The 22,511-nt window shown below is 42.6% G+C and overlaps 1 protein-coding gene across 1 annotated transcript; it reads right to left on the reverse strand.

Annotated features, from left to right (window-relative positions):
* Positions 1–1,144: 1,144 nt before the first annotated feature.
* On the reverse strand, positions 1,145–9,842 carry CCL28 (C-C motif chemokine ligand 28; the record flags this gene model as incomplete). Its single annotated transcript, XM_084305130.1, has 3 exons — positions 1,145–1,234; positions 2,122–2,243; positions 9,779–9,842. 3 exons carry the CDS (start codon positions 9,840–9,842, stop codon positions 1,145–1,147), a joined length of 276 nt encoding a protein of 91 aa, XP_084161256.1.
* Between the last annotated feature and the right edge of the window lie 12,669 nt (positions 9,843–22,511).

Consider the following 22,511-nt stretch of genomic DNA (forward strand, 5'->3'; position numbering starts at 1 on the left):
GAGGAAGAGCTCCTGTGCGTGCCCAGCCAGAACAACTGCGACTCCTGCTCGTGGCAGCCTGCTTCCGACATGGCATCGCAGCAGGCAGAGGATGGAGCTGTGCCAGTGTAAGCAGCGCACGCAGTATTCCCTAGAAGCTAGAAGATGTGTTGCCTCATCCCTGTTAGGGCACCGTTGGCTTATCAGAGATGACAATTATGTTTCTTGTTTTCCTTTATGTGCTTTGGAAGGAGTTTCTTTCATCAGCTGTGTGTCTGTGGGAGTGCGCTACCTGTTCTCTAGTGGCCTTGCTACAGATGTTCCTCTTTTTCTTTAGGGAACTCAGAAGCAGCTGCTTCTACCTACTGTCATCTGCCTTGCATCCTCCCATGTCTGCGGTATAGTTAGACATAAGAATTACAAAACAAATACAGGAGGAACTCTGAGGAACTAATTCATCAAATGCCATGAAGAAGGGAGAAAGAAATGCACAACATCAATCAAGACTCTTTTCTGCACGGCTTTGGACACCACATGCTGAGTCTGATGACCAGGCTTGGTTCAATGGCATTCCAGTATTTCCAGCGATAATAATCACTGACAGCAGAGAGTGTTTGGAGTAGGCAAAAGATCCATGGTTTTGGCCAACACTAACTAAACTAGGATCTGGAAAGGCATCTGTAAAATTACGTAGGAAAAAAAGAAAAAAGTCCATATTTGTGACTAGAAGAGTAGAAACAAAAGAGGCAGCAGCACAAAGGTGTTGCACAAAAATGATTGCAAACTGGGAAGAAACGGAGCAAAGATTGGGAGTGGGATAAATAAAACAATGAGAAGGATTGTTGGCATATTAAATAAAAATCACAGGGAGGTAGCTGTGAAAGCAGTGTTAAAAGGAGGGGGATTTAAGTATACCCATAAATCAAGGAGGTACAGCAGAGCACATGCTGCAAGACATTGTCAGGAACATCAAGTCATTTTGTTGGGAATTGGCCCAGCATCATTGTTGAATACATGTGATGATTTTTTGCCACTGCTGTCTCTAGAACATAGATATTTGGAAGGCTATTTTAATACTATAATCATCCTTCATTGATGTAGTTTGGTGTCTGTTCAGAGTGCTGTATGCCACAGGTATCTTCATCATGGGACTTGCTTCATCATGTTACTGCTGCTTCTCGCTTTTTTTATTATTTTTGCTTCTTCTCTGTTTTCTCCCATGAGTTTTTTTCCCAGCAATCTTGTGCTTCTTCTTCTTCATCCATTTTTTAACTCTTTTAATCTGTGGGCTCACACAGAACTTTCTGTCTCCTATGTAGAGACTGCCAGAGCAGAAATCAGTCATCAAAGAAAAAAATGAAGAATAAATAAATAAATATCATACTTATCATTCACCTACAAAAGCATCATGAAACATGCTTAATCTTATATTCTATAGTATGTCCATTTCCTTTTGTCTGTTTTCAGATATGGAAACTGCTAGTACCAAAGGTTTACATGATTACACTGTCTTCCAAAGTCTGAAAAAACTTTCCTGCTTCAGTCACTCTGAACAGAACCACAGTACAAAACCCTACATTTCTACTGAAAAAAAAAAAAAGTATGTAGATCACTTTATTATTACTATTGTGATCATCATGGAAATGGTCTAGAAATGAAAAATTTTCAGTATTACATACAAAACTGCCAGTTTAACCCAAACATTGTAATATTGTACCAGCCAAAATAATAATAATAAAAAAGTAAAATAATTGAAATTGCTTATGTGCAAAAGTAAAGCCAACTATTGAGTTTAGGCAGGGTTTGTAGGGGATCAGGAATAGTAATACAAAAATAATAAAAATAAATAAATCAGAGAACCTAAGGTGCCTAAGTCCTTTTTCAATGCTGAAAATGAAGCACGTGTCAAAGTTAGTGCAGGCTGAATAAAGATCAATATTTTTATTGAAAAGGAAATTAAATTTTAGCAGCCTTAAGTTCAAACAGCACAACAATGGACGATTCTTAGATCACACACAATCTTATGTTTCAATGAATTTCTGTAAGCAAACTAAGATTCTACTTGTTAAAATGATGCCTAACAGGTTTCAATTTGACAGTACCCCTCTCACAGTGAAGCACCCAAAACATTTCTTACATAACAGCTTCTAGGTGACACAGGCCATCAGCTTTCTGGATCTCAAACCTCTCCACTCTGGGGAGAATTCCTTTGGGAATTTCATCTGAAATTTTCGTGCAACAGTTAAAGGCCCCGGGAAACAAAGCTAAAAAGAGTAATAACAAAGTTAGAAATGGCTTAGATATGAAGGGACAACCCACAGCTTAACTTCACAGAGTCACATGCTAGTTGAGGTTGAGAGTGTCTTCCTGAGACCATCTGACCCAGCTTTCCTGCTGAAGCAGCATCAGCTGGAGCAGATAGCCCAGGACTGTGCCTAATTGAGCTCTGAGCATCTCCACAAATGGACACTCCACAACCTCTCTGGAAAACCTCTTCTAGTGTCTGACCACCCTCACAGCAAAAAATGTTTTATTGCATTCTTCCTTTTTACCCTCCTCTCTCGTCCTGAGATCTTGAATCAGCCTCATTATCGTTTGTCTTTGAAATTATTAATGCTATTGCTGGATTTTGTGTTGTCTTTTTCCCCTGGGGCTTGTGGGTTCATGACTGAATGTGTCTCTGCTAGGGAATGATCTGCAGATTTTTTTTCTGCTTGATAAATACCATCTTAAAAAAAAAAAAAAAAAAAAAAAAAGACTAGAGGTTAAAAATCAGATGGTAACTCAAGATTTTTTTGTAACAAATAGTCACACATTGCTGTTTGTTTTTCTTCATTGCTAACACAGGTGTACACCTTCTAAAAGGGATTCACTCCGAGAGTTCAAGTACAAGCCGAGCTATGTGGTTGAGGGATTTTTCTCGGATGTGAGAGTCTTGGGATCAAACCCATGCTTCAAAGTGAGCACAACAAGGACTTCTCTGTCCCAGCCAATGAATCAATCTGTGTAAGGTAGGGAAGGAATCTTCCTATTTGATTTTATTTTTTTCCTGGCCATGAAAAGAGTCATGCTGTTTCTTAAGTAACCATTCAGCCTTGAAGTGAATAGATAAGAATAAGTGAGAGAATCCATTTTCAATGGTTGCTGTAAACAAGAAAATAGAAGTCTCTTTACAAAATTTCCCCTATGAAGACTGTGTGACCTGCTTCTCACAAGAATTCTCTCTGAGAGCTAGAATAACAGGGAAGGCTGGCAGAGCTGCAGCAGGGAGCTAAAGCAGCTAGCAATATAGTAAAATTCACTGAAGGCCAGTCACGCTACCTGCTGCAGCTTGCAGGACGTTTTAGTACCCGGTGGGGTAGCTGACAGAGACCTGGGACTGCGCAGTCAGAAGGGAGGGTGAAAGGCACCAGCTGCTCTGATAGTCACCTCCTTGGCAACCCAGAGAGGAGGCTATAAATAATTGTATGGTGCAGAAGGATTAATTAAGTATTGTATGTTACATGTATTATTTCCCTGATGTCCTTTTCTTTTCTCTCTTGAGAAGAGAGAAAACAGCATGCTATTCATGAAGCCAATTAATTCATGTTTGCAAACGGGAATTCAACTCACAGAGCACCACTAAGTTTATTTTTTTCTGAGGGTTTATGACTGTTAGTGACTGAAGTATGAGTGTTCATTGTTGCCAGTTGGTTCCTTGCAGAAAAATTACATAGGAAAAAAAGCTCAGGGAAGGGCAATAGTATCTTGAATGTTATCTGAGGTCCAGTCCTGTGCTTCTCTGAGGTCTAGTAAACTAAAAGCATTGCAAGACCAGCACCGCCAGCCTCGGGCAGAATCACCAGATACTACAGAAGGTTTTAGGGTGAGGCAGCTGTCCTCCCTGCTGCATGGCTACCATTGTTTGCCCACATTCACTTCATGGACTTACCAGCATCACTTGCTTTGTTTCCTTGATCTGGATTGTATTGAACTGTCCTTCACACACTTTATAACCGAAAATTAATAAATTATTTTTGATGTACTTTTATAGCTGTATGAGCTGCATAAGCATATGAGGAAATTAAATAAAAATTAACAAAATTAATTGCTAATTAAAATTTAGCAATTTTAGAATGAATTCAGTTACCTGATGCTCATTCAGTCTTTGGACTGGAGCATTAATCCTCTCTAAATCATGCAGCTATGCAAAAAAATATGCCTCAACATGTGAGAACACACAACAGACTCCAATGAAACTGGTGAATACATGGACAGAAAACAGACTGCAATTTTGTAGTAGAGTGTGAATGAGGTGGTGCTTATTTCCCTGTCTTACAGAGACTGAGAACCTGCTAGTAACTTTTTGTTGGAGGTGTGTGCTTAAGGCGGCAGTCTTGCTTTCATAGGCTTGTATGGCTATTGACCCTGAGGAACTCCAGTCTGCTCCAACTTCACTGCTCTTCAACAAAAAAATAAGCTATCACTTTTAAATAAAATGTAATTTTTTATGTTATTGTTGTTCTGTACATGAGTGTACAGTTACAATATGGCAAATAGAAATTAATTAGAATTTAATAGAAATTAAGTTTAATAGAAATTAAAGAACAGTCAGGGCAGTGAGTCAAGGAACTCCTGTATCTCCCCCAAGCCCCAGGAAAGGGACCTGTTGTTCTGGAGCACTGGGATGATTTATTAACATAACTGTGCTCTGATCCCATAAGTGGGAAGGAACTAGGTGGTAATAAGCAAAGCTAATGAATTCAGCCCAACCCAATACCAGAAATATGTTTGGGCTTCAGCAATTAGGTCAGGCTCGTTAGTTGTTAATCAATGGTCAGCACAGTGGTTAAAAGAAAAGAACTGTGTTTCCACACAGATGTTGGCCAGGTCTTTTATTGCCCTTTGTCACTGTAAGAGATTTTTTCAGTGCTGCCCATTTCACTTGTCTCAGTGGCCCAGTGACACAATGAGAAATCCACGGCTGCTTACCAAAAACTGTTTAGACCTGTTGTGTGACACTGAGCCTCTTTAATGAGGACAATGGAGGAGCAGCTGACAGGATCAACAAGCTTAGCAATCATCTTGAGACAGGTCCACTCAGGGATCACTCTGCTGTTATTTCAGCTCTGCTGTTATTTCAGCAGGTGATATTACTCGCTTTGGTGTTTATTCCTTGGTAACACTCACCTAGGAAAGATCCACTGCTATTTAAATGTTTTGTGTCCTACTTTGGGGTAGCCTCTAATACTTCAAATCCTGTGGAAAATTCCACTGGAGCAAGTTAAGCACCCTTGCACAGGGCAAACGAGTAACTGGAAAACACCCTCACTCACCCAGCCTTCTCTCTCAAGGATGCCTAGGAAGGACCTCCTTTATGGATACATACTTTGCCACTGTGGCTTGTGGAATACACTATTACTAATCTTTTCATTATGCTGGATTTATTTAACATGCTATGGATAGCTTTACTGACTTCAGAAGTACTGGAGAGGAAGGACAGCCTTGTCTTAGCTTCCATTTCTTATCCTCTACCCCGCCAAACTCAGTATGTAGAAACTTTTTTCATCATTTCTGCTTTAATTTCTTTGGTCATCAGTCTCAAACCCAAGAGCCACAGGATAGCAGTTGAGGAAGGCCATGCTGTCTAGAGTTCAGGCAAGAAATGTTACTGCTTCCTGCTCACTTTCTGGAGCAGCCATGAACATTTCTCCAGTTTTGGGCTGATTACCCTAGATCTTTCCCACTTACAAGAAATTGTAGTGCCTGGTGAAGGGACTTCCTGTGGAATACAGCATCAGTAGCAGATGGCTATTCTGCTGGTCTCTGGCTGCAGTTTTTAGGCAGGCAGGGCTACATAAATGTTCCCCTGTGGGTAGACACTGGGGAGGAGAAACACAGCAGCCATTGGCTCAGCCAGGCTCTTCTGTAGGAAATTTATCACAGCAGGACAGGTCATTGTCTCATATTTTAGCTGAAGGGGACCAGGTGGAGAAAAAAAGAGGAATTATGGAATCACAGAACTGTAGGGGTTGGAAGGGACCTCAAGAGATCATCGGGTCCAACCCCCCTGCCAAAGCAGGTTCCCTAGAGCAGGCTGCCCAGGTAGGCATCCAGATGGGCCTTGAATATCTCCAGAGGAGACTCCACAACCTCCCTGGGCAGCCTGTTAAGGAGATGAAGCCACATAGAAATAGGTAGTGAGTGATGGAGCCATGGCATTCCCTACCCCTGCGCCTTTTTGCTCCGTTTAACCAAGCACAACAGAAATGCTGGGCTGTAGGTGGGAACAGTGGGAAAGACATTTCTGGTCCCCACCTCAAATACCCAATAGGAAGGTCTTGCAGTTGCACAGACCAAGGGAGTCCTGCAAAGATGCACACAGTTGTTAACCAGAACAGGTTCTCCCAACGTGCCCTGTGTTCAGACAGGCAGCTTATCTTGCATGGTGAAATCTGGGAACCTGGGGCTCTTTCCATGTCTAAACCGAAATGTGAGCTCTGCTGCTAAAGTGTCTCAAGTTCATCATGCGTTGATGCAGCCCTGCACTGATTGCACAACTTCGGCACTGCTGGGATTATCAGCAGCAGTCATTAGTGTTCCCTAATGGAATTCTTCTGTGGTTACAAAGTAGGCTTTGTACATATGCACAAAAAGCCCTTGCATTGATTAACTGGATTAATGTCTTGATTAGTCAGACCATGATAAGTATTAAAATGCTCTAGTCTCAATACAGCCGTTCCCGTAGATAAATTTCCCACCTTAATCCAGTGCTGTTGATTTATGACCATAAAATCCAGGCTCAGCCCTCAGAAGGAAGATTTCTCTCAGAACACCTACACTTTATACTAACTTCTGTAAGGCAGATCATTTAGTACTCATTTGCTAATGAAGCTGCCAGAAAATGTTTCTTTCATCTAAAACAAACTTGGGGCTGATTTAAGAGTTCAGTACCTTAAAGCATGTCTTCCTAGCTTAACACAAAGCAGGTCAGTAACTATTTCATTATGAAGAAGGCTCTGATCCTGCTTGGCAAGTGAACAAAGCAGGTTGCTAGAATCCTTGGCAAATGCGGCGTAGTTGTACTCTGTTAAAACACGAAGGTTGCTCAACAGCTGGCACTGAGAGGGGAACTTGGATGCTGAACTGTGCCTGATTAAACCCTTCCTTCTATTCTGATTGTATGAGAATACACAAACCTGAAGTACAGAACTGAAAAAGAGACAAAGAAAAGATTTAGAAGGGATTCTAAGCTATATCTGCCAAAGTGGTGAAAATAATATTTAATAAAATATAAACCATAACATACAATTTTCTGGCCTAGAATAAATATAAATGAAGTCATTTAGTGATGCCTTTTCTGCTCTGCTGTTAAATGTTGTTAATATGGCCAGTTTCAAGCCAGGAGGGCTGACTGGAGGCTGACAGATGGGTGTGCCACGCAGGCCATGATTTGCAAATATGTCTTGGTCCATCAAATCACCATCAGTGTGGAAGCTTTCTATTCCCACGCAGCATCCTTGATGCAGGATGAAAATCGGCAAGCACTATGTTTCTGGCCACATACTGGTGTGGTCAAAGAAACACTATTATCTAGTGCCTTACCAGAAGGTGAAATTCCTACTTTTCTTAGCAAATAAAAAAAACATGTAATGCCTTGCACATTGCAATGCAACAAGAAGTTGTCGTATTAACATACATCTCTTACTTTTCTATGAAGAAATGCAGTTTAATGAGAAGAAACCCATCTCCCACACTGCACAGATGACCCTCATGCTGACCAGACCAGCATTACTAGAATGACTTGACTGGAATAACTCCAGCTAACTGCATCAGGAATACCCAGACAATCTTATTTACTTGTTATTCCAACCCTGCAGCATTTAGCACTCATTTTGGATGCTTTTATTATGTAAGAATTATCAAGTTTCTGTCTAAATATCTTCAAAATTGAATATATGTGGGAGTTTTCAAAAGAGAAATGTCTTCTCAATCTGAAATTCAGATCAACCACCTTTGAAATAAGTTCCTTATCCAACCTGCTGCTTAGCCTCTCATGACTGCCACAGCAGGTGTGACAGTGTCTGACACTGTAAAGCCATCATGCTGAAAGCAATGAGTGGATAGGAGAATATAGTGTTTTTTTTGTTGTTGTTGTTTTCTTATGTGTGTGTTTTTTTTTCCAAAGAAATATTGCCTTTTTTTTTTAATGAAGTTAAGGGAAAAAAAAAAAACAAAAACAAAACAAAAAACTTCCAGCAAACCCTTCCTGCCACACTTCAAAACAGTCTTGCTCTGCTCGTTTTCTGGCAGTGCCTGGCAGACACGTTCCTGCCTGCGGCTGGGTGTAATTTGGCCACCAGATGGCTTACCTGGCGTCTGTTCAACAGCGACCAATCCACAGCCACGAGCAAAGGAAACTTCTGCAAATCGGCATGTAGCAGCCCAAAACTTATTCATGCCTCTGTACCGTGCCACTGAAATGAACAGATGCATAATGGCCAGCGGAAGCCGAGTGCTGGTTCAGATGAGGGTAGGGCGTGCCCATACCCATACAACCAGATGCAGTTCTGCCTTTTTTATTGCGGGCTCTGCTGTTCGAATGTTGTTGGTAAACGTGGAACATGTTTGTGTAAGGTAAATTAGACGATGAAGGTATTTCCCCTGCCCCAGGTAGTTCAGTGTGACAGAATGAGCGCTAAGAAAACCTTTACTTTGACCTGTGTGTGTGTGTGTGTACATGCCGTTGCTGTTGTGCAAGACCTTGCTGACTGGCCAGATCATAAATCTAATGGAAAGGAACTCACACAGTCTTCTCAGGCCAGCAGGTGCAGTGGCCATTTTAATGGGACAAAACGTTAAGGCACATTTTGTCCATGTGTTCTCTAAATCACCAGGGAACTCAGCATTTCCCACTCCTACTGTAACCAGTGGAAAATTAGGAAAGTGCAAGTGATATTTGCAAGAAATTGCAAAGGATGAAGTTCTCCAGAATTTGAGTCATCTTCTCTGAGAACACAGCTTATTTTACAGTAGTAAATTACAAAGAAAAAGTATGAATTCAAGCACAGCACTGGCTAATCTGTTTGGAAAGTTATTTTGATGGAAATACAGGAAGAAAAGAGCAAGCATTAGGAGATCTCATGGATCTTTGAGATGCGCAGTGAATGCGAAGCAAAGCTGTGAAAACCTCTTCTCTGCGTATGAGAAATTGGTTATGTGAAGTAAGTCTTTACAAGCATTTTGAAATCTTTGCCACCAAGGACATGTGAACATAAAAGGAAAAAGAACAAGTGATTTTCTAGCATATTGCCTCTCAAGAAGCTCAGAAAGTAGGAAATCACAGCTGAACTGGAGAGATACCTTTAAACAAACAGTAAAATTTTATTACGTGTTCTGTCGGAAATTACTGCTTTAACGGTCTTACACCTTCAGCAATGAAAATTTCTCAGCTGCAGTGTTCCTGACAGTATTTGCTATGACAGATTACCCACACGGCTTTTCCTCGTTTAAGCCATTTTGCAGAATGACAAAGTCCCCACATCTGTTAAGGGAACACGAAGGAATGCTCAGGTGAAACTTATTCCAGGGAAACAAACTCCAGTTGTTCTACGCGGGTTAGGAGAGCCAGCTTTCAGTTTTAAAACCTTCCCATGCTACAGCACAGACCTTTAAGCTATCATCTTTGATCCCTTGCAGAGCTGCAGAGACTTAAGGAGACACAATTCCAGGTAGACACACCTTGAGATTTTTTTTTTCTTTTTCCTTTTACTTTTAGGAAATTAAAACATAGAAAGAGATAAAGCACAGTGGTACTTACTCTCAGACGTCCGACTAACTGCGACTGTTAGGAGAGCAAGAACAGTGACTAAGTTCACATCCATTCCTCCCAGGAGCCGGGGTGCGCTGAGGGAGCCGGCAGCGAGTTACAGGAAATATCTTGTGGCCCGACCTCCCGGCTGCTGGGGAAGAACGTGATCGCAAGCCCCACCCTGGGCAGCAGCTCGAAGTCGGCTCCGTCCTGTGCAGCACAGCGGGCTTCAGGTGGCCTCCTCTTCTTACCCCTTCTTCCCTGCTTACACGGGGAAGTCTCGGACAGGTGGGAGAGGAGGCTCTGCATACGCGGCAGCACTGAGGCCGCTCTGCCTCACCCCTGCATCCCCCGAGCCCTCCTCGCTGAGGAGGCTTTTCAGCAGTAGAAGTGCTGCTTATAGAAATGCCTCGGAAACTAACATTTGCAGGATTAAATCAGGAGGACAAAAAACCAAGCACCTTTGTTATTAGATATTGCCTTTGTGTGAAAGCTAAACACGCGACCACACAGGCCAAACCCGCTGCACTGTAAACAGGCTCAGCCCCACAGAGCCGCTTGCCGTGCACCAGCTTTGTGTTCGAGTCTCGTGTTTTCAGCTGGTGAGAGACCCTAAACAAGGGCCGTGCTATTCAGCATGCCTTAGCCCCCTTCCAACCCGCTGGTAGGGCAGCAGCCATGCTGTTCGTGAAAGAGACAGGAACGTTTTTTTGGCAAAAGACAGCTGGGAATGGTATACCTGGTGTATCGCCCTCCATTGTCTCATAACTCTCATTTCTGCAGCCATGTCAATCATTCTCTGTGACATTAGAGGAACACTCAATCTGAACAAATGTATGGCTCTCCATGGGAAAAAAAAAAGTAAAGTTTTGTATTTGGAGGCTGATAATATCTATAATTGGTCTGTGAATGGCATCAAAGAAGGTTTTCCTGATTCATGCAGGGGAAAAACTCTGGGGAAAATAACACCTGAAATTTCCTGCTACAGATGACATAGGTCACAGGTTCACATTTTCTAATGCTTGGAAGGATTACCGTGTGGTGTCTCCCTGAGCTGAGAGAGTGCACCAGCAGCAGGTGGTTTCCATATTTTGCCACCCTCCACCACTGCCAGTGCCACGCAGGCTGTCTGCTGGGACTTTTTCTAAGACCGAACCTGAAGAATCAGTTCAAGAAGTCCATGGACTCTTCAGCCAGGCTCACCTTTGCTCTGGCTCATTACAGCAGTTCTTACCATTCCTAAATTTCCAGAGCACAAGATATAAGAAATTGCTAGCCTCAGTGACTTTAATCTATGCTTGCACTATCCCGACACCAGTTTTACAGTTCAGCCTCATAATAAATTACTATCGTGCGATCAAACTGACCGGCTATTACAGCTTTACTTCGTAGCTCTTGGTTCCTGCTTGACACTGTTATCTACCAGGATAAGAGAATAAGGCACCTGCAGAGTACTACACATTCAAATGAGGCTCTACTGTGTTAAGAGGAGAAGATAATGTGTGCCACTTCACGTATGATTTCGGGGAAGTCGTTTGTGTTGAAATCAACAAGCTGACTCACTGCTGGCATTTAATTACAGTGAAAAATCTGTTAAAAAGTCTAAACTGCCTCTAGCAAAGCTAAGACAGCTCACAGCACCTTAATTAATATGAACTTAGGTAAGGACAAGGCTATTAGCAGTGTTAATATACTTCAACGTAGCACAAAGAGGAATAGGCTGAATAAAACAGGTGTTACTGAAGAACTAAAGAAATGGCTTCCGTCGGTACTAATGGGGTTTTGTCTCCTCAAAACTGGGTGCTTTGTGTCCGTGAGGGTACTGACACCAAGTATTTTGCTCTGACAAATGCTTCGCACGGGTTCTCCAGATGCAGTTTTAAACGCCTGGTGCAGACCGCAAAATTTTCAGTCCAGTAAGAGTGTAGAGCATGCCGAGCTGGAGCAGCGATGGGGTGGGAGAAAAACCAAAGCACCCCATGCGAGAAATGCAGTGTTCCCAGGTGGCTGCTCAGACATACATAAAAAACATATAAAAATACATAGAAAAACCAAAGCACCCCGTGCGAGAAATGCAGTGTTCCCAGGTGGCTGCTCAGACACACACACACATCCTGTGTCACACAAACAGAACAAACGCGGATACCTGCAGGCATTCATTTCCTTGCTGCTGACAAAATGCTATGGCATGCTGAATGCAACTCACTTCTGCAGTCAGATTACTCAATTTTAGCTCAAGTTTTACATCTTCTGTGCCTTCAGAGTTCACAGTGACATTTACAGCTCCATAACAAAATGAATGCTTGTTCAGTTCAATGGGAAAGTACAGCAAGGAAACGATGATTATGGCAGACCCGGAACATGATTTCCACTTTATGGAGGCTGTGTAATGTGCCAACAATTTAGAATGTTACACCTATTAGAACAGGGCAAAATGTAAACTGAGAAAATAACTCCATTTTATGACATTGAGAAATTCAAAATAAAAATAAAGCCAGGAAACAATGGCAAATATTGTGCTATGACTCCACTTAAACACACAGGCAGCCGTCCAGCATACAGAGAAAGAACAAGGTAGCCAGAAATTCTTTTCCCAGAATTGCACTGACATAGTTGACAATGGCATTAGTTGCAATTACGGCTGGAGGAACGTGAAGGCTTTTATTGACATATTCACCTGGACTGAATTCAAACCTCAAATGAAAGCTCTAACCTGCAGGCAGAAGTATTGCAAATGAGAAGGCAGTCATTCCTCTGCCCTGGGAAACAAAGCAAATTCTTGCTCTAGTCATTTTTAAACTTCTGTCTTGAATTTGTTCTACTTTGAATGCTGGAAAAGCTATGTCTGAGAGCAAAGCCTTGAATTTTTGGAGCAGAGGACTGCGACTTTCTCCATGCTAAAATGCACTGTAAGGTGTCTCACACCTTTCTCCAATTACACAGGCACAGGCAGGAGTAGACGGCCCTTCTTTAACCCCCTGCTTGCCCTTGAACAGCTTTCTGCAGTGAAAGGTACGGCACGGGGAACAGCAGACACAAGCTTCTGCCCTGCCCGTGTACCTGCACCCCAATCCAAGAAGTCCTGTGCAGCGTGCACCAGGGCACCGAGGCCTGACAGCCTCCAGTCTCTGGAGCCAGACTTCCAACAGAAGTGCTGATTACTGGCAAAGAACAAAACCTCCAATTCCGTTTGTTAAATCAGGATAAATCCTGTTAAAACAACTTTGGACCATTGCTGTCTTCAGCAAGACTTAACTTGAGCCTTTGCTCTCGGCTTACTGGTAGAAGTAATGGACTTAGACTCTGTTACTTCAGCGCTTCCTATTACACTGATGAGGCTCACAATAATCAACTTGCAGTAACTATTTTTTTTTCCTAGAAGGGCTTAAATCGTGAATGAACAGAGAACATAATTTACAATCATACTTTGGACTTCCTAGAGATATCTCCAATTGCTTGTGTAGGTAACAAAATCCCAAACCACGATCTCTTCAGACAGCCCCGATTCTAGACCACGCCTCACACAGGCAGAAGGAAAAGAGAAGCACCTCGAGGAGGCACTGGAGCACCCAGTCCCTCCCCGCAGGCCGATGTCCCCGCATGCTGCCGTGCCTCCTTCTCACTGCCCTGCTGGGGCTCAGGACCCCGTGCAGGAGTTGCGGCCCCGGCGGGGGAAGATGAGGGCACTTGTCCCAGCCTCTGCCACTGCCTGGCACCTAGGGGTGAGGGCCTGAGCCTGGATCCCCTGCTCCCTCAGCGGCCTCCTGAGCAGTAGGTTATTATAGACTGGGGTGGAAGCAGAGCTCAGTGGAATAATGCAGGCTTTTGTGCTGGGGAGGAGGCTTCAGGCTCTCCACACCAGGAAGACGAAGGTGTGGTGCCAGCTCTGTTTCCAGTGCCGAAAGTGCAGAGAAACGCCTCCTTTTTTCTACTGTCTGTTTCAATAAAATGTCCTTTACAGGTATTGCATCTGAAGCAGCTGACCCCACAGATACTCTGCAACAGCCAGGCAGGTGCCTTTACTGGATTTTAGCTCTTACTGTGGTAGCATCTCTCTTCCCCAATGGAAACAGCATGGAGAAAGCATGAGCAGAGCCCAGGATTCACCTCACAAACTTTCTTTAGGACTGCCAGAGTCCTAAATTCAGTCCATCGTTGCCAGTGGACTGGACGGCTTGGCTGCCAGCAGAGTGTTTCCATCGCCTGGGGATGTCCACATTAAAGCCTTTCCATATCTCCAATGTGACTTTAGAAGTTGACATCCTGTTATGGAGGTTGAGACAAATGACCTATTTCACTGGAAAAATGGACAGAGGGAGAAACAGAGGATGTTATTAATCTCCCAGGTCAGGGAGAAAAAAAAAAAAGTGCAAAGTAAGTCCTCAGGAAGTTGTGGAAGTTGTGAAGTCCCTGTCTCAGGCTAGCAGCTACAACACTTCCCCTCTCAACCTCTCTGCCCTTTACAAGCCAGTCTTACTGCGGAGGAAGACCATGTGAGAGAGGCTCTGAGAGGCCCCGCATGCACTAAGAAGAACGGACAGTGGAGGTTTTCCATGGCTGGCTGCTGCTTTATTCAGGTGACAACCTGATGCTGAGATATAAAATGGGAAATAAGAATATCGGTATTTGTGTTTCTTGATAGAAACAATTCTGCATGCTTTCCTATAGAGGTTCTTTTTTTGAAAGATTTTATTGGCTACATAGCTTAGTTCATTCTCCCAAACCAAGCCCAAAATGCAAAGTTTACATCAGTTGTCCACACACTTTTCCCAACTCTGTTTCCCAAAGGGCTTCCCATGACAAGGCTGAGTACCAAAGGCCAGGTGTTCCTAAGTTTTGTTGGCATATTTTTCATCGTAGGCCTTAACTGGCTTTTTGACAAGACAATGAGTCTGTTAATTTGGATTCCGAAATGCACAAAACAGACTGTGGGAGGGACTGCTCGCAAACACACCGTCGGTGAAAATGCATGCCTTTAGAGACAATATCTGACCAGCGGTCTGGTTCAGCATGATGCTTTTTTTCTAACCTACTTCTCCTGAGCCTGAAGGAGCTTGAGACTGTTTTTCAGCCTACCTGGATTTCCCTAATCTACCTGCATGTCCCTATCTTTTAAACCCCAACGTTGTATGTGTAGGGGCATAACACAAGTGACAAACGTTCAATGGAAAATAGTCAAATCAAATTTTAAAAAAAAGGTTGTTGCTCTTTTCCACAAACATAAATAAATACAGATGTTCTGGTCTTACGTGTTGGCTAAAAACATGTTTATGGTCACAGGAGACTTACGCAGGGGCAAACGCAAACACAGCCACGGCACGAGGTTATACTAACAGGGGCTGAGAGGAGTGCACGACAGACGTTGCATCAAAGCGTGAGGATCAACAGACTTGCAACAATTCTACGGGGAATAAATGTGATTTTCCCTCTTTTCTAACCCAAATTCACTGACTGTTAGCATGGCTTGTGAAGTCACTATCAACCCTGAACTATGATCTCTTGCAGCCACTGGTTGTACCGGGAAATTAAATTTTGCCTTGTAAGCCATCACGCCCACATTACATCTTCGTTACTGAGCTGGCACCAAGGATTTTGGGCTGCCTCTCGTGGTCTCCTGCCTGCCAGGTAACAGAGTCCCTCGCAGCTCTGGGGCCATGGCGTGGTGTGCTTGGTTATGCATCCACAGGATCAAATGCACACTTCACCTGTGCTCAGTGTAAGTATGGAAACTGGAGAAGAGGAAAAAGAGCTTCACGACTTCGTTTATGCTTCTCACAGCCAGAGTTCAGACAGGAGAGGGTTGCTTTGGTGAAGGACCTTCCCTTTCTGAAGGGTGCTGGGGCCCTGATCGTGGCTCTGTGCAGAGCATGAGCCAGAGTGCTGTGTTTTTACCCCAGGTCCGTGCATGAATTTCCTCACAATGCTTATCCTGCGTCAAAGCTGCCAGGCAGCTTGGTGGAGATGGGGCTCCACTGAGTGAGGAGCCTTCATCCAAAAACCTGCTTGCCCTGCATTTTTTGATTTTAAGTTCCCCTTCTTATAAAGGGCACAAAAAACTTTGGTGCAAAATTCTACTTGAGATTTTTATTTTTTTAAAGAGAAATTAAGAAAAAAAATCAATTGTGTGGGGCAGGTTTGGCAGCTCTCTTTCTGGATGACCAGGTGCATGAGTTTCACAAGTCCAAGAGAAATGGAAAATGCTAACATTTTGGAAAAAATATATAATATATAATTTGCAAGTCTATTACCTGAAGCAAAACAAGACCAGGACCATTTCCTCTCTTTTCATTTACATTTTTATAGTTAAATATTACCTACAAGATGTAAAACAAACTATTTAGATTGGAGACTCCTTGGTAAGGGATTGTGTCATAGTTACACAACAGACGAGTGATTGAAACCTTCCTGCACTACCCAGAACAAATACATTATTAATAAGGATGTTGTTAATGATACACCTGCTTCTGCAGTTCTTACTCACTAATACCAGGAAGAGTTTTGTGTCTTGTTTGCTGGATTTGGCTTTTTTTTTTTCTTTTTTTGCGTTTCACTTCAAGAAACGTGGCCACCACCACCACATATTCCTCACTTACAACAAAGGTGATGCTGTTAAATGGGCGCAGCGAAGCAAACCCATCTCCCAGATAACTACTTGGGGCTGCACAGGGCTGTCAGAATACAATTTGACCCCCAAATTGGGAAGACACACCATCGACTTTGCACTGAAACCTCTCCCAGGTTACGCTGACCACTGGAAGTCGGGCAAGCAAACACTGCCCCACGCTGCGTCTCTGCCCTCAGGCACCCCCGGCCGCAGGCTCCAGCCCACCCCTGGCATAACGCCGGGGCAAGGACGGGGCTGTGCAGCGGGTACGGGCTGTGTGCCCTGCCGGGAGCCCTGCTCACCACCACAGTCCCTTTGCTCCCTCTTCTCCAATTACCCGATGGTTTCCAGCCCCTCAGACACTTGGATGGAACAACGCCGTTGTACGTTTGTACTTGGGGCAGGAAGGAGGTTTACTTTGGCAAGTGAATTTATTGCCTTAGTTCCTCATCGCTATTCCAAAGCCTGTTTGCTGGCTTTGGAAAGTGGTTTGCAATAACCTGCTCTCTTTCTAAAACCCAAACTGTTTCATCGTTTCAGGCCAGCCAGCTGGACGTGACTGCTGTGTCTTTTAACCGTGAAATTCCCTGCTAGAAATTGCCAGGTTTGAAACGAGCTCCTCTCTGGAGCTGTCTTTTTCTTGAAAAACTACATTTCATCCCAGCATTCCCCAATCAGCTCTACTTCTTCACCTTTGAAGAATTTCTCTTTGAACACACTTATCTGGCCCAGCTTCCCTGTTTGTTTGGGTTTTGTTTGTTTTGTTTTTTTTTTGTTTGTTTTATATATATATATACAAGCTTAATTAAGGATCTAGTGAGATTAAGCAACACTTACAAAGCACTTGTGAGATAAAGGTATCTGTGCTAAATGTTACCAGCAGGTGACTTGTGGAGATAGGAATAGTAGAGGGAAGAAAACAAGTGTCAGGCAAGAAGTTTTGCTTTGATAAGTTGCGAAGGGATGTAACACCTAATAGCATTAAAATGTATTTCGTGCATGTCACGGGACACTTCTGTTGCCTGTTTTGATTCTGAAAGCCTAGCAGCTACCTCCTCCAGAAGGCCTGAGTAACACAACAAACCTCACAGCCACTCTCATGGCACAACAGAAAACCAGGCCAAGCAGGTGATAAACAAACAGCTTGGTAAAACACTTTCTCCTCCGTTTACCTCTGCAAGCCATCGCCTTCTCCTTTAAGTAGGCCATTAATTTATTCCCCAAATGCCAGCAAGTATGTGTTTCTTTGGGACAGAAGTAAGCAGAAATACCAAATTCCCTTTGCAAATGTGATAGGAGTGTTTCCAAACAATGTCTTACATACAAATTATTCTGCCACATTTTTTCGAGCCTGGATACAATATATATTTCAGAGATTTTAGTAGAAGCTGTTCTCATTACCCAGAGTAAATCTGTGCTCATTACCTCTCTAGAAGTAATGATGGCAGTTTGCCATACTGGCTGGAAGCTGAGCTGAAAACTAAAGCTTTTATCTCCATCAATAAAGTAACTTCTGCCAGGGAAACTGGCATGATATCCTTGCCTAAGAAAACGTCATCGGTGCCAGGGAAATAGCCTGTTCTCTACCTCGATCAATACTGCTGCTTTTGAGATGCTTCCCCCGCACCACCGGTGTCAGGTGCCATCAGCAGCTCAGCAGCAGAGCGTTCAGCTGCGATCATGTAACTCACCCTCACCTCTGCACTTGAAACCTCTCACCTGTTCATTGCTCAGGGACGGCTCAGTGCTAGGGTAAAGGTCAGGCAAGGTGGTCCTGGAGGTCTTTTCCAACCCGAGTGTTTCTGTGATCCTTCACGGAGGCCCAGGGCATGTGCACTCTGTGTGGCAACGCGAGCAGGCTGACTGGAAGAGCAGTGCTTCTGCAAGCTGGAGGGGCAGAACAACTGGATGGAGAAAAAAACAGTGCAAAGCAACTCTGCCTTTGGTGTTTTGTGTTCTGGCTTTTCATCAGTGTTTTCCTGTTCAAACCACAAACAAATACATTTCTGGCCTTTATCCTCCTCCACTGTCCTCCCTTCTCACTCTCAAGTGTTGAACATAACTTTCTGGACAAGCACGCACCTGCCCTTCTGCCCACTGCTGAGACGAACGGCCACCAGGCCTACTGCAGCTTCTGTGTTGGTATCGTAGAAGGGTTAGAAGGTACCTAAAGGGGAACGTGGGGTTCATCTCACCTTGCCTGCAGCAGAGCTACCTGCCCCTGCTCCCATTTCAGTCAGCTGCCACTGGGTTAGGGCAAACCATGGCACGAGGAGTGCAACCCTGTGCGCCAGTAGAGGTCTCTTGTGGGAAGAGCTCCACGGTGATCTGTGCACCACTGCACGGCCTGGCTGGCCCCACGCGGATATACGGGCAGTCCGTGGTGGTTTGCTGTGAGATGGATCTACGTTGTTGCCCAACAGATAGCTAGGATGTAAAAGCATGTTGAATTGTTCTTACTGTGGGGAAGTAATGTACAAATGAATTATGTGCATACATTTTTATGGTATGAAGTTGTAGCATGCATTTAGTTGCTTATTCGCGTTTGATGCACAAGACATACAAAACCTCCACCCGAACATACTTGCAAATCATTCAAACTTTCACCTCAACATGTGTCTAGAAGAAGAGGAGACCTGTCTCTCTGAGGACTAATGAAACAAAAACAGCTAATGCTGAAAGGTTTTGCTAGCTAGAGTATTCTGTACCAGAACCCCCCAAGCCCTACCCATGAATCCACAGTAAGACCCAGGGTACAACTGAATGCTTGGTTCTATCCATTATAGTTAAACGAACAAATAGGGTATTCATTGAGGTTACATTGATGGAGCCTTATTACTTGAATCTTACGGTACTCCTTTGTCCCAGAACATTTCGCATTTTAAGAGGGGTCCTGATAAGATTTCCTTCTAAGTTGTTGGCAGGAATACATGAAAAGAAGCTGGTTTTGGCTATCAGCAATTTAAATTGAAATGTGAACGTGAAACCAGCAGCATTACAAACTTTTGAAGTGTCCTTGTGGGACTGAACAGTCTGCTGACGTAAATGACAAAGTGACTCTGAACATTGTGGATGCTGGAAATTCCTTCTGACATCATTATGTCTGACATCTTTGGCTTTGTTTCTGTACCACAGCTCCTGCACTGAAACTCACAGCTGCCAACTTAGGCTATTGAAAAACTTGTTACGAATGAGCAGCGAGCAGATTAAGGAAACTACCCCACGCCTCTTCAGGAATCTTTACTGAATGCTGTGCATTCTGAAGGCGAAGAATGTCTAAGATCAAAGTAAGATCAGGTTTACTTGGAAGCATGAGGAAGGCTCCAAGAAGAATGCTAATACTCCTTGGGCAAAGGAGTTGTTTCTGTGGTGGATGTGGCAACACAGCATAAAGCCCGACGTGGGGAGATACCCCTGCCGTAGCTGCGGTGTTCAAATTCACTTCCACAGATTGCTCAATACAAATGTTTTCAGTCATCTGGTTTTGATTAAACACATGTTTTTACAAAATGCAATCTATTTAACACTTCTGTCAAAAGGAATACAGTAAAATTTCTTTTAATTGCTTCTCAATATTCTGAAGATTTCCTTAACATTGCTTAACATAAAAGCTTTTTTTGCTAAGTAGCAGGATGTCTGGGTCTCCTATACATTCAAACACTCCTCCTTCCCTCAGGAAAATTAAATACAAATTTAGGTTACAGAAATAGAAAGTGATTATATAAGCATCAAAGGAAAGATGTGTGATACACATAAATACCAGTACAATTTACCTTTAATGTTACTCTTCTGTTATAAACAACAGGAAGTGGTTCTACGGTGCAACATTCAAATGTACATTTCAATGTGGAGAACACAGAATTGAGGGTACCAATTTAGTGTTTTGAGGAAAATCTTACTACTGTTTCTCTAATGAATGCAAAGGGTACTTCACCCCGACAGCACTTCTTTGCTTCAAAGCAAGGTCTGCCCGCAGCAGGGAAACAAATCCTAACTTGTGGACTCAAATTGCCAGTTGATTAAAGCCCACACTATGCAGTGCTTACAGTACAAATTTCTACTGCTGTGAATAAATTTGCATAAGTGACAGAACTTAGATCATCTCAAATAGTTAAACTGAAATGTGCTCTTCTGCTGCATTTCATCACTTTGCTTCATTGTGAGACGGGCTGATGGAGTAGATATATATATATATATCTGTATTCAAAATGAACATTGTACTAACAATTCCTTAGATTAAATTTTAACCCCTTCCCTCTAAGTCTCTTTCTGGAACTTTATTTCCATTAGCAGAGGAAATGTCCATCCAATAATAAGCCACTATCAATAGGCTGACCACAAAAAATAAAATTATTTCAATTTAATTCAAACTCACCAACATTTTCCTTGGAGAATGGCATCAATTATGAATAATTCACTTATCAATATCTGGTTAAAGGCAGACGATCATTAATACAATGTACTTCACTGCAGAAAAAAAAGCACCTGTAGTTATGTCAAAATACAGATTACATTCTGAACTAGAATATAAATTGATAGAAAATGCATTCTTTCCTTCTGTTAAGGCCAACATGCAATTAAAATAAATTTTATCTTACTTTTTTTTTGGGGGGGGGAAAAGGGGGGAACTGCGGATTCAAACATTCAAACATTTTTAACTTGGCAATTATAAGAACCTACTTTTTAAGACCGCAATTCATTAAAATCAGCACAACCACTTCCTTCGACTTTAAGTTGTAAGACTCGAAAATATGTGGAAATAGTTTCAATTGGTATATGAAATGTATGAATTAACAGTAATATTTTAGTGATATGTATTGCACATTGTGCATGAAGTTACTACCTTGAGTAAACAATTTTTTTGTGTGTAATTCACATACTTTTTGTATTTCATATTAATTCAAGTGTGACGCTGCAGTAAAGCACAAATTCATTAAGATACATTTTTAGGGTTGGTTTATTTTTGCTATGTTTTTTCTACACATGGCAAATATCACTGCATAGCTGGAAAAATCAATGCAGTTGAAATGCACTGGTAAGAAAATGTTAGGCAGTTCATTTGTAATAGGGAGGTGCATCTCCTAGGTGACGTGGGCTGAAACAAATATTTGACTTCTTTTTTTCTTTAACCTGGCTACCCACAAACTGGGCGTCACTTTACCTTAAAAAGCTGTCCATGGCCTGAGATAAAGTTGTCTAAATGTCAGGAAGAGGCACAAGATTAAGGTGCCTGTCTGGAGAGGGACTGACAGAAGTCACACGTGACAGGTGCTTGCTGCTTTCCTCAATATATTCATTTCTTTGGTAGAACTGCTAGAAATGCAGAAGAAGAGTATGTGCATTTTTAAAGTACTGAAGAAGTACCCCATTATCCGACCTTTAAACACAGCTAGAAAGAGAAATCATTTCAAGTAAGAATCAAGCATCTTATGGTACAGTACCAGTCTGAAGGACTGATGGGGGATATAGTTACCAAAAATATTAAATGAGAATCTAAAAATGAGAAAGTGTTAATTTTCCACGTTATTCCTATGCACATTTAACTCTGAAACAAATCTGGATAAAGCCCAAAACTCTACGCATATATTATGAAACAAGAATATATAACTTTCTACAGTGACTTGTACTCTTGCACAAAAGATTTTTATTACTGGCATTTCCCAACCTGTAGTTCAAAACACAGAACAAACAGGCAGACTATTCTTGTTGAGGGAAGGCACAGTTCGAGATGGTGTAACATTTTCCATGCATTGCTGAGTGTGCTGCAGAGAACCTTTACAACTTTGCACAGAAGGTCCCTGGTACCCATTAAGCCAGTCATCACAGGTCATAGTTTCTTATTTTTAGTACTTTTTACTAATATGTATTTACTAACGTAAATGTAGTATAATTTAAGTAATGCTAAACATAAACACATCACCTGATCTTTGCACTGTTTGATAAGTTCAGCACCTGATAGCCTATCTATGCTTTTCCATGGAATTACTTCCCTTTTTCAGCTATTCATCAACAACCGGGGAAATTAATACCCCATCTCCTTAGCAGGCAATGGAGCTCAGTGAAACAAAACCAAAAGCAACCCCTCGCCCCTCAGCCTGTCCTCACAGGAGAGGTGCTCCAGCCCCCTGCTCATCCTCC

Source organism: Netta rufina (assembly GCF_964035555.1).
Source record: "Netta rufina genome assembly, chromosome: Z".
Lineage (NCBI taxonomy): Eukaryota > Metazoa > Chordata > Aves > Anseriformes > Anatidae > Netta > Netta rufina.